Source organism: Ceratosolen solmsi, unplaced genomic scaffold (assembly GCF_000503995.2).
Source record: "Ceratosolen solmsi marchali unplaced genomic scaffold, CerSol_1.0 scaffold47, whole genome shotgun sequence".
In the NCBI taxonomy this organism is placed as follows: Eukaryota; Metazoa; Arthropoda; class Insecta; order Hymenoptera; family Agaonidae; genus Ceratosolen; species Ceratosolen solmsi.
The window spans coordinates 10,419,910-10,438,161 of NW_011948419.1; the positions used below are offsets into that span (position 1 = coordinate 10,419,910).

General features: G+C 26.0%; 1 protein-coding gene across 3 annotated transcripts in view; it reads right to left on the reverse strand.

The window, feature by feature from the left end:
• Window positions 1-2,051: 2,051 nt before the first annotated feature.
• GlyS (glycogen [starch] synthase) overlaps window positions 2,052-18,252 on the reverse strand; it is a 41,271-nt gene continuing 25,070 nt past the window's right edge. The window contains exons 7-12 of one of the 3 annotated variants that reach the window (XM_011497731.1): window positions 17,871-18,081; window positions 13,546-13,682; window positions 11,382-11,514; window positions 9,833-10,219; window positions 5,434-5,634; window positions 2,052-2,179 (exon numbers count right to left, since the gene is read on the reverse strand). In XM_011497731.1, coding sequence (XP_011496033.1) covers window positions 2,153-2,179; window positions 5,434-5,634; window positions 9,833-10,219; window positions 11,382-11,514; window positions 13,546-13,682; window positions 17,871-18,081 — 1,096 coding nt within the window. In that variant the 3' untranslated portion in view covers window positions 2,052-2,152. Of the gene's footprint in view, window positions 2,180-3,168; window positions 3,331-4,996; window positions 5,347-5,433; window positions 5,635-9,832; window positions 10,220-11,381; window positions 11,515-13,545; window positions 13,683-17,870; window positions 18,082-18,252 lie in introns of those variants that run through there. The other 2 variants (XM_011497730.1, XM_011497732.1) reach the window with 2 other exon arrangements.

Genomic DNA, 18,252 nt, shown 5'->3' on the forward strand with positions numbered 1-18,252 from the left:
TCAAGCCTTCGGTTCGTGCGCGTATTCAAAAGGCTCATATGCTCTTTATAATCTCACTTCGCGCTCACTCAAGTGTAATTGCCGCTCAGTGTTTTAGTATACTGTGAAGACGACACGTGGCCATATATTCAGCATTCAAGTTAATACACGTGTGCATTAATAAAGGAAAATCGACAGATTTAGTGTTGATTACAGTGAAGCCAATTGGAATAGTAATCAAAATCAATTACACAGCAACTAATGCACCTTACCTGCAGCTCACAAGGTACATCTTTTTATATTATAAATTAGTTAGTCATACCTCGCACAAAAATAAGTCGGGCCAACTTACGCTCTTTCGAATTAACACTTCGAAACCGTACAGACTCGCTAGCAGAAACAGGGCAAACTTACGCTCTTTCGAATTAACACTTTGAAACCGTACAGGCCCGCTAGCAGAGAGAGGGCACACTTACGCTCTCTCGAACTAACACTTCGACATCGTACAAGCCCTCAACAGCTGACAAATGTTGCTATGCTTTAAGCACGTTGTCAAAGGACAACAACAGATCGACTAATCGACTATAAATACAGATTATTAAATCCTTCAAGAGCTCAAAATCTTACCATTAACCACTCTTACCTGTGACTAGATTCTTTTACTGTCCCCAGAATATAATTAAAGACACAATTAATTACTTAATAAATTCCATTCAACATCTCATACCACATCAAGTATAATTATTCATACATCAATTATACTTGATTCAAATAACATCTTCTCATGCTACCTCATAAACATGATTGACTGACTACATCAGCTGATATTTACAACATCGGCATTACCTCAATTACAAGAACACACCCTCATTACTTCAATAGAATTATCTCTCTACACAATTTATTATAATCTTATTATAATTCCATTATAATATTATAATTTTAAAAATTTATTTATTAAAAAATTTTAAAAACTTATTATAATCTTACTATAATTGTAATATAAAAAACAATATAATAATAAAAAATAAATAATATAACTCTACAATCTTATTATAATCATTTACAAATAATAAACATTGTTTTACTAAATACATGATATTTTTCAGCTTTGTCAATTATTATTTCCTTTAAAGTTATCCTGCCGAAAGACTAATCTACTGAACTATTGAATTGGTATATTTCGATCCATAAACTAAACCTTTAAAATTGAACAACACCAAGATATTGATGTTTCAATAAAAATATAGTTACAAATATCGCAAGAATTATTCTACAGAAAATCCAAAACCATTAAAAATAACATCATTCTTCATTCTAATAGCTACTTAAATTTTTTTCTAAATAAATATTTAACCATAAATATTGTAGATATAATTTGTACAGCTCCTCAAGTGAAGATTATAGCATGTAATTCCATGTATGTAGAAGTTTTTCTTGAAAACTTCAAAATACTTCAGAATAAATTGTATAGGAATTTTAATATTGGCATAGGATTGGTGTATTAGCTTATGTAATTAACATTGTCCCTAATAGTTGTAGTAAACAATTGAAATATGGATATTATTATCTATATATAAGATTAGAGTTGTATATATTACAATTCTACTATCCTTATATTACTGTTAACGTACATCAAATCTTTTAGTACACGGCCCAAATAGAGCTACTCAAAAGTGACTTCACCTCTATTAAAATGTATTAATAGTTTTTTGCATATTCATAAATTATCAAATATATACCATACATACATATATATCGATATATATTATTTATTATATACCATAAAATTAAAATTATTTTACTACTACTAATCACTCTACAGACGTATAAGCTAAAAGAAAAATATAATTCTATGCTGAGCATAAATTTTGCAACATAAAATTAAATTTTATGCTAAATTTTATGTAATAAAATTGAATTCTGAAAAAGATAAAGAATTTTACCCAATGGACTAAGATGAAAAAAATCATATACGTCTTTAATACTAGGATTTAATAAATTAATCAAATTTCTGATAACGTAATTAATAAAAAAATTAAAATATTAATTATTATTTTTGATGTATTTATTAATTATTAGTATATTACATATTAATAGGTATGAATTATTTGATCAGTTATTCTGTTACACTTTTTCACAAGAGTGTAATTAATTTTTATATTTAATATCTTTATTCATTCCGCCGTAATTCCTGTAACTGAAAAAATACATAAGTTATTTTTAGCATACAAAATTCATTAATTTTTTATAATTATCATATTAAAATTTCTTAGTGTGTAAGAAAATTAGTTGCACTTATCCAATATTTGTAAAAAATCAAAATAATATCGAATATACATATATATATTTATATATATAAAGATTTTTTAAATATTTATATCATATTCTTTTAGTTGCATTTTATAAAAATAAATTTTCATAAAAATAAATTTATTATTTTCTGCGGTATATACATAATTTACTTTAGTCATTATGCTTCAAATACGTGTCTAAATGAATAATCATTATCCAGATATCATTTTTATTTCATACTAAATAAAATATGTAATAATTTTGATTTTTGATTTTTTATAAAATTTCAGTATTTTATATGGATTCTTCATTCCACGCTATATTTTTAAATGCATTTCGAAAATTGAAATTGTTTTTATTTTTCATAATGATTTAAATTTTTATATTTAGATGTTTTGATTTATAAGTTATGATTTCTATCTGATAACATGATTTTTGTTACCAACTGATTAGCTTACAAAATCTTATAACATACTATATAGAAGTGTACTTGCTTTCGTCTTAGTTCTCTTGTCACTCTTGTACGAACAAGATCTTTCATTAGAATAGTGGTTTCATATTTATTTATTTTAAGGCCATATTAACACATAATGTATATTTAATTAATTAGAAATATTATTAAAACTGTTTTAAAGAGTATAATCTATTTACTCTGCATATCAATGAATTAGTTGAGAGACTAAAATATATACATTTAACGTGTAACTTTTAGTGTACTAATTTTGTTCAGCAATATAATTATATAAAAGACAGATCATTGCGAAAAACACTAATGAGTATATTACAATGAAGCTTAAGCCCAATACAGCAGTGTAACCGTGTTCTCACTTTCATTCTCTCGTACTTGTAATATCGATTTCCACTATTTTGTCTTCTTACCTTCATTTTTCTCTTTCTTCGTATCTAGTCTTCAAACAATTGTAGTAAGCTAGCAGGCCTCTCTGTTATATTTACTTACTATACTATGTGTCTTCGTCGTTTCCTTAATTCCCAAGTGTTAACTCATCATATAATAGTTACTATTCATTTTTGCGTATATACAGAAAATTTGTAAAACTAAAACAAGAACACACTATACAAGAATTATATCTCATTTGAATAGAATATTATTAAAAAAATAAAAAATTTTAATTATATTTTCAAAAGAATAAAGTTCTTTATTTATTTTGAAAGATTCTATTGATTCAGTTGTTATTTATAATCAATTAAATTATTTTTATATAAAGGATACAATTTTAAAATATATACATATATACTATGAACAATAGATTTTTACTAAATTATACAATTTAGTTTTAAATTGCTTGAATTAAATAAATTTGTAATCTTTCTTCAAATATTTATTATGTAAAAAATTAAGTGTACACTTATATACTGAGTTTGAGGGGATTACAAATAATGAAATATTTTTAGTTTAACACTGACAATATATATTAGTTTAGGTTTCCTTTTTTGAAAATATTAAGAATACTATACAGAATATTTTTATTCAATTATTATAATATATTTAATCGAATAAATCTTCTCCTTGTTTTTATTACTTTATTTTAATTCAGTTTTATTTAATTATTAAACAATAAATAATTTTAAATATATTTTCAGTATTAATGGAAACAATGAATGAAGAAAATAGAAAAACCTAATGCCTCTAAGAACATATATAGCAAAGTATTGAATCTAATTTATTTCAATGCATAGTTTAAAAACTTGTTTTGAAAAAAAGTTAAAATATAAAGCATATTTATAAGCATTCGTTAAAAATGATATATTATTCCAGTGTACCTTTAATTTAAAAATATTTGAATTAAAAACTTTAATTATATTAAAATTAATTTAAAAATATGATTATTGTACAATAATTACATGTAATTATATAAATAGGTTTATTAATGTAAATCTAATTATCTAACAATTATTTCACTTCAAACATTAATAAACATTGCAAAACAATAGAAATACACCGATAGAATGAATAATTATCATAAAAAAGTATTAAAAAATAATAATTTTATACATAAAAATAATATACAAAATGAAATTTAAATTTAATTGGCTGCTACTTTAATAATAAAAAGTTTGGAGATCAATAACAATATTAAAAATACAATTAGATGAAAATTTTATTATTTTTATATGTATTTTTATTCTTATAAACTTTTCTTATTATAAAAAACTAAAGAGGAATGTGTATAATAATTTTTAGTATAAGTACAAAAGCATGGATTACTACTTGAAAGCCCACAAATTAACGCAGTTTACTTAATATACTTTTATTTATATGTAAAAAATGGGGAATATTCTGATTTATAAATTTTATGAAATCATAAAAATAAATAAAGAAAAAATTTCAATTATTGTACACGTGTACCTATATATATATATAAATATATACAAAGGCAGAGAAAGATCAACCAGAATTAGTAAAAATATATTTTATTGAATAATACAAAAAACATACTTTCATATTAATATAGATTAGAGAGTAAATACCAGTAGAAACAGTATACTATTGCTTGAACTATAATAATTTAAAACTTGTATAATATGTGTAATCAACAAATAGGATCCGAAGTGTTACTGGGACACAATACATGGTAAATACTTAATTCGTGATGTTAAACGAAAGGACATAAATTAAAGATATTTGCAAAATAACAAGATACCAAAAACAGTGTGTCTAAAAGAAATATACGTTGTTAAAACTTGACAGTTTATAGAAGAGCTTTTACATAACAAACATGTACTAAAAACATGCAATATCGTGAAAAATAATAAAATTAGTAATTGGGGGGACACTAAATAATCCTGTGGTAACAATTATGTGAGTAAAACAACATGAAATTAACGCATTAAGACCCTTACTTTTATTCAAGCATTTTTTTTAAATTTGAAAGTATGGCATATTATAACCCCAACCTTTCTATAAATATACTAAACAAAGAAACTTGCGTTTATTATTACACATTATGTTACCATAGTCACAAGTATGTTTGTATATATCGATATGCAGTGCATAAATTTAAACTAGAATTTGTATTAAAGTTGAGGTTTAATTAATACAGAATCTCATATCTGAAAAAAATTAGTCGTTTACAGCAAATGTAATAATTCTTGATTTTGAGAGTTTTTATAAAAAAAAATTATAGAAAATACACTTACTTCTTGTTCTTCATCAAATTCATCTTCATCATCTGAACCTTGAATAGATGTTGCAGGAGTGGTATGTCGGGATATTAAAGGTGATGAAGGTTCACTTATAGGTCGTGGATAATTTAAACATTTAACTTTACTTTCCATAAATTCTGATTTTAATTCAGGATAGACTTTAATTAATGACCTTACTCGTGCATGTTGATAATACTAAAACGATTTATATTAAAATGTATTTTATAAATTTATTATATTAATAAGTTAACAATCGTTATTGTTCGGAATTCCAGTCACCCGGCGGTTTGAGAGATCGCTGTGATTGGATTAGACCATGCCACATTACACAAATGATATACTTATACAAAACTATTTACCTATAATAGTGAGTGTTGTTAAGGTCATTCAGTGGTCCTGACAGTTGGTATACAAACTGTATTATGGAAATTTATCTCTCTGCACGCGTATCACAAGTATCAGTAGAGATGAAAAGTAAGTTCGCTGGAGTCGCGTGACCAGTGGTGAAGCTCCTTAGCAGTATAATTTGACCAGTCTCGCAGTAGGTAAATTGTGAGCGATTGCGTCAGGTAGATAAATGATAATTATCCATGCTAGAGGCGCATGGAAAATGGCGGCGCCTTCGTAGCGGTTTGAATAAGATTCGAAATCACTGAAGGCTTACCGCGAGCGACTTGTGCCTGGTGGCAATAATGGTAAGTAGTCTGACTGAGACGCATGGCAAATGGCGGCACTCCGTAGTCACATAACCGCTATGGAATGCACCGGATAGCAATAAAATGATAATTAATAATAAGTAGTGTACTTTGCACAGATCCCCGTTGAGCGATGTGTAGTAGCGTAGAATGCCGAAAATTTCAGCGTGCTGTTAGATTTTCAGTTCCAGAAAGTTCTGTCAATTTGTCGGAAAGCAAGCCTTTGCCGGTTGGAGATTCTCTGTAGTTGCTATGCGGATACATTACAAGACTTTCTTAGGCAAAAACGGTAATTATTACCAAGAATTTTCGTAGTAAAATTTCTGAATTATTTAAATAAAAATTAACATTCTGAATTATAAGGATTACAATTTTGTGAAATTGGAGTTTTGATGTTAGGTGCACCAATCTTAAACAGTTATATAGATATATATTTCAGATCTTAAATTCGTAAACAATTTAAACATTTATATGTTGTATTTTTCAAATCAAATCAATCAGTTCTTTGTCGAAATTTTTTATACTACGTTACTATAGAAATAATGATTTGTACACATCAACAGATGTAAGGAAAACTATAATAAAAATTTGACTACGCATAGAAAATATTTATAAATCTAATGTTCAGGATTGGCGCACCCAACAAAAAAAATTTAATGTCATACAATTTAAATCATTATAATTCGCAATATCAGAAAAATTTAGAAGCCTTTGCCTAAGAAAATCATACAACTTATCAAAAACTTACTTTCCAACAATTTTACATAATTGCCTAGAATTTTAACTCTATCGGTATATGGGAAAGCTTCGGCACAGTAACACCAAAGATATTAGTGCCAGACTCTGAGTCTATGCAATCATATATAAAGAACAGCGCACGTCGAAGAAATCAGTCTTGTTGAGTGAGCCAAAGTGAAATAGTGTAAGTCACACCCAATAGAAGTTCTAAACATCTGTCTGCGGAAATGCATGCAAGGTATATACTATTTTATTAATATCATTTATTGCTGTCCAGCGCATAAATTAGCGGTAAGCTCTCTGCAACTTAATTCTTATCATACCGCTACGAGGGCGCCGACATTTTCTGGCACTTTCAGAAAATAATACCACTTGTTGCCACCAGACGCAATTCGCTCACGGAACCGGAACCCTCTGCACTTGATTCTCATCAGACCGCTTCGAGGGCGCCATTTATTGCCTTGCGCCTTTCACAATGAATTACCATACTATTGTTGCCAGGCGTATCTCGCTCGCGGCCAGCCCCCCGCGATAGTGATACTCATTAACACCGCTATGCGCCAACCTAGCGCAATCGCTTATTGTATTCATTAAGAGACTGGTCCATTTAACTAGCTAATGGAGCTACGCCGTTGGCCACGTGTCTCCAGCGAACTTAACTCCCAAAACTACTGTAGAAAGGCGATGCTACAGCAACAGGCCTACAGAAAGAGAGAGAGAGAGAGAGAGTATTTTCCATACTACTGCCATAAGGGCACTACAATAGCAACACGCCCGCAGATAAGATCTGTCTCACCTTGCACACCTGGACGACGCCCTACAGTTTCTCTGCCAACTGTCAGGATCACGTCGGGCTCAACAATTCTCACAACTACCGATAAAAATATTGATCAATTGTAAATTAAATTAAAATAAAAGTCATGAAACCGAATTGTGCCTGTACTGAATTGATGCATTAACCTCTCACTCATCCCCCCCCCTCATTTCTATCAGGAAAACGATGGTATGGTCTAATCCAACCACTTTGGTCTCCTAACTACCGGATGACTGGAATTCATTTACTTTTATGATTCAATAATAAATTGAAAAAATTAAATATCTAACTAATTATTAATAAACAAAAATTCATTTCAGGCATCCATCAATGAGTAGTATAAGAATAAAATATTCTATCGCATTGCAAAATCAACTCGAGCCTTGAAATTACTTTGTTTCTTACATTAAAATATTTTTTCATTTTGCATAAAAACTTTATTTTTTGTAAATAAAAAAATGAAACAAAAATTAATTTGAGCAATTTGAATAATTTAAACGACTTAATAAATATATTTTAAATATATTAATTTAAAGTTTTCAGCGTATTAAATCATATTGTAAACGAAATAAAGGAAGATATAAAAAATAGAAATTATAATCTCTAAATTTCAATAATGAAGTATTCATAATAAGCTGTTGCAATTATGAAATATTTTACATATTTAATATACAAAAGAAGTGCCAATTACTATTGAATTAAAGAACTTAAAACAATTACAAAAATTTGGTAAATTTTTAAAGTGCAACCATTTGATACATTACATTCAATTTTTATTTGTAGAAAAATTGTATTCATTTAAAATTAAATAACTTGAGTTGAAAAAAACGACGACAAAGATGATAATAGTACATATGTTGAAACCTATAGCTAAATAATACAACTTAAAGAATGTACTAAAAGAGCAAAATTTGAGGAAGAATTAGAAGATTATATTACTACCATACTATTTAATAGCCGAGGTAATAAAAACTGGTTATACGCTTGTATTATTGTTTTAAATTTTAATGTTCTTACAAAAATTATAATGTACGAACTAAAAATCATGATATTTAACGAAAACATTTCCATATAATACAAATTTCTAAATTATATATTTATATTTTTTATCGTTTATAGTATTTATTTCCAATGTCTTGTTCTATTGGTTATTTAAACTATAATATCCCCTATTCAGTAAATGTTGCTCGATAATTTTTAGTATTTTGTATCTTCATTAAATTATTCCTTTATAATTAATACAGTATTTTTTTAAATGTTAGTTTTTAAAAAGCCCGAGTCATATTTTAATGAATAAATTAATTATTATTAGTAAATTTTTTATAAATCAATATAAAATCAATTTTTTTTAATCATTCGAAACTCATTGCTTAAATAAACTAAAAATATATATAACATATTTTAAATAAAAATACGTAAAATTAAAATTTTACATATAAATACTTCTATAAAAAAATATAACATTTTCTTCTCTATGAACGATTTTGTTTATATTAATTATACGTTTCTATTAATACGTAATAAATGTATTAGTTAAGATATCAAACTATATTATATGCACTGTAATTATATTAAATTTAATGGAATATAATTAAAAACTTACTATGAAGTAATACCTTATGCATTTAAATTTAATAATTAAAGTACAGGTATTTGAATTTATCTAAACTAAGTCTGCAACTTTTTGTAATTTCATTCTTTTAAATACAAACATTTTTAAGGTGAATTTGTGCAATTAAGGTTGTTATCTTTAAATCAATATAAAATTTGTATATAAATATATAAATTAACATCCATGATAACTGTATCATATTCGATATTATTTTAATATAAGTATGCAAAATTCAAATAACTCATATATGAAATTTCCAATTTTGTACATGTATAAATATATTAAATAATAATTATATTTTTTATTTTTAATAACGTGTATTTATATAGATATTTGTCTATAATAGATATTTAGAAGTAAATGATACAATTTAATTTAAAAAATAACAATAATTTCAGAAAATAACTTGAAATTTTTATTATCATTTATATAATATTAACGGCAACTTCAATTTTATAGTACATCTAATATTTATTAAAAATTTGAATTTCCTACATTAAAAGAACTTGCAACATAATTATATATATAACTTACAATTCCAAGATTTCGCCAATCCAGAAGATCACTAAGACGTTCTGTTCTATTTCTTTGGATAATTCTTTGACGTCTAGTAAGTCGACTGAAATCAAACATATATTGAGCAAGCTGCTGTACACTTTCTTCTAAACTTATAAATCTGCGATCTACAATATATATGCCGTAGCTCATTGGATCGGCTACATGCTCTTGCATAAAGCATCCAAAACCTGATAAATTAGTAGTTATACTGGGTATTCCCATAACAGTACATTCCGCTGGGGTATATCCCCAAGGTTCGTAGTAAGATGGAAAAACTCCTAAATGACATCCACGAACAAACTCTTCATAGTCTAAACCAAAAAGTGGATTTGTAGATGACAGGAATTCCGGATGAAATACAACCTATTAATTTAAAAATTAATACTCATATTAACCATAGCAGCTAATATTAATACAGGAACAATATTGACATGTAGAGTAAATCAAGTAATTATGAAATATTTATTTAGGGTATCGATTGAAAATTGAATTAAATTGTTAAAAACATTTACACTAATTTCTTGTGCCAAACGTATTTGATGAAAAATTTTAATATTTATGGTAGCATGATCGCTGATCACGATTGTAATATATTATAAATACAATGAACTTTAAATCAATTAAATATTCTAAATTTTTTCATACTAAGAATAGTATGCAAAACAAAAAAAGGATTATTCATTGAATATTAGAGAAAAAGCTTCAATAAAATATTACTCTTTAAACTGAAAAGTTTATATAATAAAAAAACTGTTAAGATTTGAAGGTCCCTACAAGAATTTATTATAAAATGAATTTTCATGCTGTTTCATTTTTGTATATTAATTGTCTACGTGATTCATAAGTTAACTATACAATGATGTTCATGCATAAACAATAAGCGAAAAACCATAAAGTAAGAATTATACTTTGATATATTTTAGAAAATTAATAATGAACCATCAAATGTATGTCAATTAATAATATATATTTTTATATTTTGTTCAATGAAATTCTTTAAATAAGATGTAAAAACATATTTACAAGTTTCACACTTAATTGAAGCGAGTTAAGTTTTTTCTGTATAAATATATGTACTAAGACTTTTCAGTCAACTATATATAAAGCTATATTCAGTTTGATTCCTAATTGCCTTTAAGGGTTTTAGTTACTTATTTAAATATAAATTAAGTTTTCAATTTCAATTTCAATACTAATAGATAAATGAATAACTAATATGCATAAATATTTGGGTAATAAAATTAAAAAATAATAAAATAATAATTTAAATAATTTAATTGTAGATATAAAAGCTTATATTTTTTGTATACTTCTATATTCTTTTCAGTTCTATAAATTACTTGTTAGGAATTGGATCTATGATAAAAACGCTGTGATAAATACGCCTTTTCTCGATTATTGAGCATTAAATTCTTAGTTTCTTTTCAATATAAATAAAGTCGTAAAGTGCATTTTATTATATATTGTGCAACCTTATTGTATTATAAAATAGCGTATATTTCACTGAAAAATAATGATGAAATACCTTAACACGATCATTAATAGTATTGAATAAATTACATCTTCTAAATGAATTTAAAACTGGGTCGCTCCAATCATCTGTAATATTATGAGTAGTAACTGGTGGTAAACCATTTCGTTGAAGAGCATATAGACATCTGAAAGTAAATGATTATTAATAACAAGCACATATTAACATTTATAATTACTTAAATATTAAATTGTTATATAACAATTTTTATTTAAGAAAATAAATACATCATAAAATATTTCTACCTAATTTTGAACATTTTAAAATTTAATTAAGTGAATATTTTTTTGATAATTTTTATCCACAGTTCATTATAAAAATGGTTTACAATCTAAAAATGTATGATACTAAATTTAGTAATTAAATATTATTTATTTAAAGCAATTATATAATTATTTGACGCGTAATGCATCAGTATAAGATTTATCTTTGAAAATTTATTTATTCACTGCACACAACATATGTTATTAAGTTTCCTTTTTATTATTTAAGTGATTTTTGTTACTGACAATTTCTAATTTTTATGTAAATAAAACCAACTTTTCAGTCCATGTCTATTATAGTTGTAATTACATCCATATTTTGTGTTTTATATTTCTACGCAATATGTTGCACTAGTGTTGAACAAAGACTTTTTTGCATAATCTTAATTTATTCATTAATATTTAATATATTTTATTTAAGTCAATTATCTTATTTGTATAATTAAATGTTTTTCATTTTTTGTAATATTACCGTTATACAAAACTTTATAAATATATAATTTTTTTTATACAAATAATTAAATTTCTTCAATATTTTAATATGAAAAAATAAAAAACATCCGACAATACATATTTTATTGAATAATTAAATATTTTGATAATACTAATTAAATAAAAAATATAATAGATGCTATATATATAATAAAATATAATAAATATAAATTACTCATGTTGCTTATTTTTGTACATAATTCATATTAATTAAATTTTATAAATGTTAAGATTATTGCTTACATTAAAATTTTATAATTTTACTTGATTTTAGTAAGTCGAACAAAAATTCACCATTCAAAACAACTAAAGGACCCTCTTACTTTTAAAATATAAATTAGATAAGTTAATTGAACTAACGAGATAAGTAATTTTAGAAATCACATGTGAAATACAGAAATATTTGGGTTGGGTTAAATAGATGTATTGCGTTGAATTTAGAATAAAAACGATACCAAATCTAAATTTGACTGTGAATTGGACGTTATTCTAAGAAAGAAACAAGACGTTATTTCATTTCCACAGACTTTGAACATAGAAAGACAATAAAAAATAAATAATAACTCAATGTTATATTCAAATAAAAAATAATTAATATGAATCAAAAATAAAATTATAAAACAGTATTAAATTTAAGCTAATATATAGTATATATTATGTAATAACTCTTTTGATAATTAAAATCTAATAAAACTATATATTGTGAAACAGAATACTTCAACTTAGACGTTATAACAAATAATTAAATTGATTGTAAATTGTATAAATTAGAATCATTAAATTGCTTTAAACAGAGACCGTTTCTAATTTTTGACATACTTAAGAAATACTTAAAAAATAGTTATTTAACTTATATTACACTATATATATATATATATTTTTTATAACTATATATTTTATTTATGTCATTTAAGAATGAGTAAACTAATTATTTATTTATGTGAATAAAAGGTCGTTTTATTTATGAATAATTTTCATACATTTTCTTTATAATGATATTGGAAATTTAACTTTGAAACTACTTAATTTTGTCACAATATATTATATAATTTAATTAATATAATAAAATACGATTAATACATACTAGACAAATTTACTTTATTATTTATAAATAAATCAATTATTATATTATTATATAATAAAAAAATAATTAAAATATAAATTTTTCAATACATTTTTTTTTATATAAATAATCATTTAAATTTTGTTTTATTGAAATGTTATTCAAATTTAATGAATGAATTTGGTTTACAAAATTTGTATGCAAACATATATATGAATATTCAATAGTCTTTTAAATTTTAACATTTATGTATTCGTAAAAATAATAAAGTAGATTTATTATCAATTATCAATACAAAGAAAATTAACGAACGTAATAGTTAATATTATCAAAAAGATACCTTTTTATTTTAATCAAATCTTCCTTAAGACATAAATCTTTATTTTCTGGCATACGACCTGAAAGACAAGCCTCGTACATTCGTTTTCCAATTTTTTGTTGTATATCATTTATTGTTCCGCGTAGCGACTTTGTTACCTATAAAGTTCAAATTAACATTGAATATATATTTTTTAATTATTTATTTTTAAAAGATTATTATATAAAAAATAAAATATATTTTGCTGATTTTGTTTGTTATTTATTAAATAGTTCTTTAATAGATTAAAGATTAATTATATATTTTTGTATTAAATAGGAATTTCATATCATTTTCTTGATGCAATAGAAGTTCAATATTTTAATAAATATATATAAATTCTTTCGAACGAAAACTATAAAATTAATGTTAAATAAGGTAATCGATCATTATGAAATTAATACCATTTTCCTTAAGACTATTTTAATATAATTGATCAGAATGGTTAATATTCATAATATTCAATAATATGCAAAAATTCTTTCACTATTTACAAAATATCAATGGGCATTGTTTGGAATTCCAGTCACCAGTATGATCGCAGTTTACAGTGGGTGGATTAGATCGTACCACCGGTTTAATGATGATGGGGGGAGGGATAGGTGAGAGGTTAATGCATCAACTCAGATTGATACAATTAGTTTTAGTGACCTTTACTTAATTAGATGTTACAGTATTGTAGGTGTTCTTTATTGTAGTGAGAATTGTTGAATGTAGTGACTAGGCAGCTGATTATTAAGACGAAACATCATCTGAGAGTGCAAGCTTTGTAAAGTAATAATTCAGGGTTTTATTTTATAGTCATATGTCGTGTGAGTCGTGCTTGAATTATATTGGGCTTTGGTTGGCTCGCGGAGCTTCGACACTTACGGCGATGTTCGAATAGTACCAAGCGAGATTCGGATCTCGACTGATTAGGCGCTTGACTCGACGTTGGAATTGACTGACTGATATTCGGCTCGGTATACATACATCTACCGGTGGTGGGGATTATTACGAACAGTTGTCGCCCTCTTTTGTGGTTTAATCAGAACCAATTTATTGTGGTGTGACCGGTAATGTCTCGCAGTACTAATTTTAGACTTAGGCAGGGGTCTACTGTCAGGATCGGCGCCCTCTCTTGCGGTCTGCTAGGGACTCAAATCAGAGGGCTTTACTGATACGGTAGACGCGGACCATGAATGATCATGAGACGTTCTTTTCGGGCAGCATGATCGGTATGGTTTTGCCATGCTAACGAGCATTAAGCCGGACTCTATCAATAACTATGATAGTCGTAGGCCGGGGTGCGGTCACGAAAAATAGGCGAGGATTTACAAGTGTGGATAATATTGATAGGTGGCCAGCAATAATAATAATATACCTTGCGCGAATTCCTTCAGACGAGTTCGATTTTCACAGATATTACTGACACTAATTACACTTAAGTAATTCATAAAGACTGTTTTCTTTTTCGTTCGTTGCTTCTTAAATACGATTGCGTACATTTAGTGCTATGAATTCTTGGAGGCTCTGGAAGCAAGGTTTGACAACTTCGAGAAGCTTCTTTTGTTGCTATGCAGACAAAGTGCGCGGCTAAATTTCCAGTGAATTTTTGTAACGTATAATTCGAATATTGCGCCTTAATCTTAAATGTGATATATCGGAATCGTATTTTAACAAACAATAAATTCTTATTTTTTGTTGGGTGGTTCAATTCTGAACAGGCATAAATTAATAACTCTATAATAAGATACTAATGTACTCTAAATACATTGTCTATTTGTGAAGTATTTCATAAACTCGCTTTATTTTATAGTATACACTATAAAATGTCTGACATAATTAAGACATTTAATTCTAATAAAGTGTACATTATGAATAATGTATGTAATAAATTAAATTCCCTTTAATAATCACACTCGTTGAAACTTAACGATTGACTTACGAATTGATTCCCGAAGAAAAGCTATATTATGTATAAAACGCATAAATAATTTCAAAATAGTTTTATCATGAAAATTACTTTTACAATCTAGAAAATACGATTAAAAAATTTTTAATATGTAGAATCATAATGTTTTTTTTTAAATATAATTCGTATCTTAAAAATAGGCATTTTGATAATTTAATATTTATATCAAGTATTAAACACTCTGTAACAAAAAAGTACCTGTAAAAATATTTAAAAGGTACAAAAAACAATATATTACAATACATTATAATGTATACGATATACATTATAGACATATATGCATATATGAAGATAATGGCGTTGCATAAGCATATAAGAATTGATCACATCGTAATGAGTGAAAATTTAACAACTAATATCCATTATTTTCAATACAGACAATATTTTCAAGCATTTGATGTAACTATTTATATATTAACATTATTATAAAAATCTAATTTAAATAATGATAGAACATAAATTTTATAACATAATGAGCATTTTTTACAATGTTGGTCCAAATATGGAATAAATTATAAAACATTTAATATTATTATTTTAATATTATTAGTATGTTAGTTATCTTTTATAAAATGAATTTAAAACTGAATAAATAGCATACAAGGACAAAAGCAAAATTATCTGTATTTTTTTAAATTTTTTATCATTTAAGGAACTTTAAATTCTAAAGAATAACAGTATATCTAATCTATATTTAATTGAAATTTTTACTATCTAACGTATGAAAGTTCATGATATCAAACAATATTATTGGATACAATGTTCGTCTAATTTGAAAAATTATAATACAATATCCATTTTAGATGTAAGAGTATAGATTGTGTAATCCATTCAAAAACAAAGATTGCTATTTATTTTAATTAATTATCTACCTCATAACATTATTTTTGTATACATTATTATAGTAGTTATTTGTTTCTAGATATTATGTAATAAATATAGCTACTGGAACAATACATTTGTTACGGATTGAAGCAGTTAAAAGCGGAATACAAAAGTGGGAGAGGCACAAGCTCCCGGACATTTACGTTATAAACACAATTCAGCGAATTCGGGAAATTTACTACGCAGAATACTCGAATATTAGATTCGAATTCTGACTAGCAGTGCCGGTGAACTCTTCAAGGCTATATTTTAGTGACGTCACCATTATGATCGGCATAGTAACAGACACCGGTGCGCTATCGGCGCTTTCAGCTCGCACGAGAATATTTAAGCAGCGCTTGACGCGCATTGTAGAAGTGCAAATTAATAATCATACAGTCTCCACGACGGGCTCATTATTCGTCCTGCAAGCGGTAACTCTACAAGCATCAGTACTGCATCTATGCACGTAAGTAGAGCATCAAGCAATTCAGGGAACCAATAAACCAATACCAATAAACTCACGCTCACGTAAGCAGTGATGCAACAAGGACATCCTCCCCACCATACAGCAGCAGCGGCGCTCACGCTACACCGGCGGCTAAGGTAGTATTGCACTCGCCCCTCCAGTGCGCGTCTACTACTACAGTGACTCGGCTTGTAAGGGGAAGGAGTCGCGCCTCACTCTACCGAGAATACACAAACTAATTGTTATATTTATTATATTTAATAAAAGGAAAGATATTAAACTCTACAAGTAGTATTGAATAATTGCATTGCCCATGCCACTTGCCAGCAACACCTCCACCCACCATCAAAGGGAGGTTTTTAGTCTGATCCCAGACATTATTATTACATAATATAATTTTCGAAAGTAGCAAAAACAATAAGAAAGATGAACATGGATATGAAGAAGAAAATGGAGAAATAAATGCATCAATAATGATTACTTTATCAAAAAAAATAAGGAGTTATCCTATTAGCCATTGAAATAAAAACTGATGTTTTTATCTTACTGATAAAAATGTGAAATTTAATTGATTAAATCTGATTATAATGTTGTTCAATAACCTTGTTATATAAATAAACAACAGGATAGAAATATCGTATATTATTATAAATTAATTTTTCGAATTTAAGTTCAAATTTAAATAATTCTTTTTCTATTAAAAATTATATTTAAGTTTGATTTTGTTGAACCTATTACATTTTATATTCGAGAATATTATCAATATAATATTTTTATTATTGAAATGATTTTGTTATTCATTAGTATAGGCGTTTTTTATTTTATTACATAAAATATATTGCATTTAAAATTCTTTGCCTTATTCTAGAAATATTACTATATATTGCACTTGTTTTTTAATTTGTTTTTTTAAGGCGTTACATTTTTATCAGGGAGTTAATTAAGATCATTCCAAATGATAATTATATTTAAAAAAAAATTATTATTTATTAAAATACTATTTTTTAATTTTTCACTTACTGCATGTCCTCTAAGTGATTCCACATTGAAATTATTGGTTCTTGCAGGAAATATTAAAAATGCAACAATAGTTATATCTAACTTAGATATTTTAATATAATGATTTAATCTTGCCAAAGCTTCAATAAATATGTCGGCACCTTTATTTCCAAATTCATAACGACCCGCAATAAAGAAATATAAAGTTTTATCTAAATCAAAGTCAAAATGTCTGAAAAATGGTTAATATATACAAATATTTATCAATAGAATAAAACAATTTATATTGTAAGAAAAAGGTTTATATTATTTACATAGTTTGCCAATTATGTTTATGTACTAATAAATATTTATACGTTATAGTAACATAAATCGAATTTATACCTAAATGAACTGAAACAAT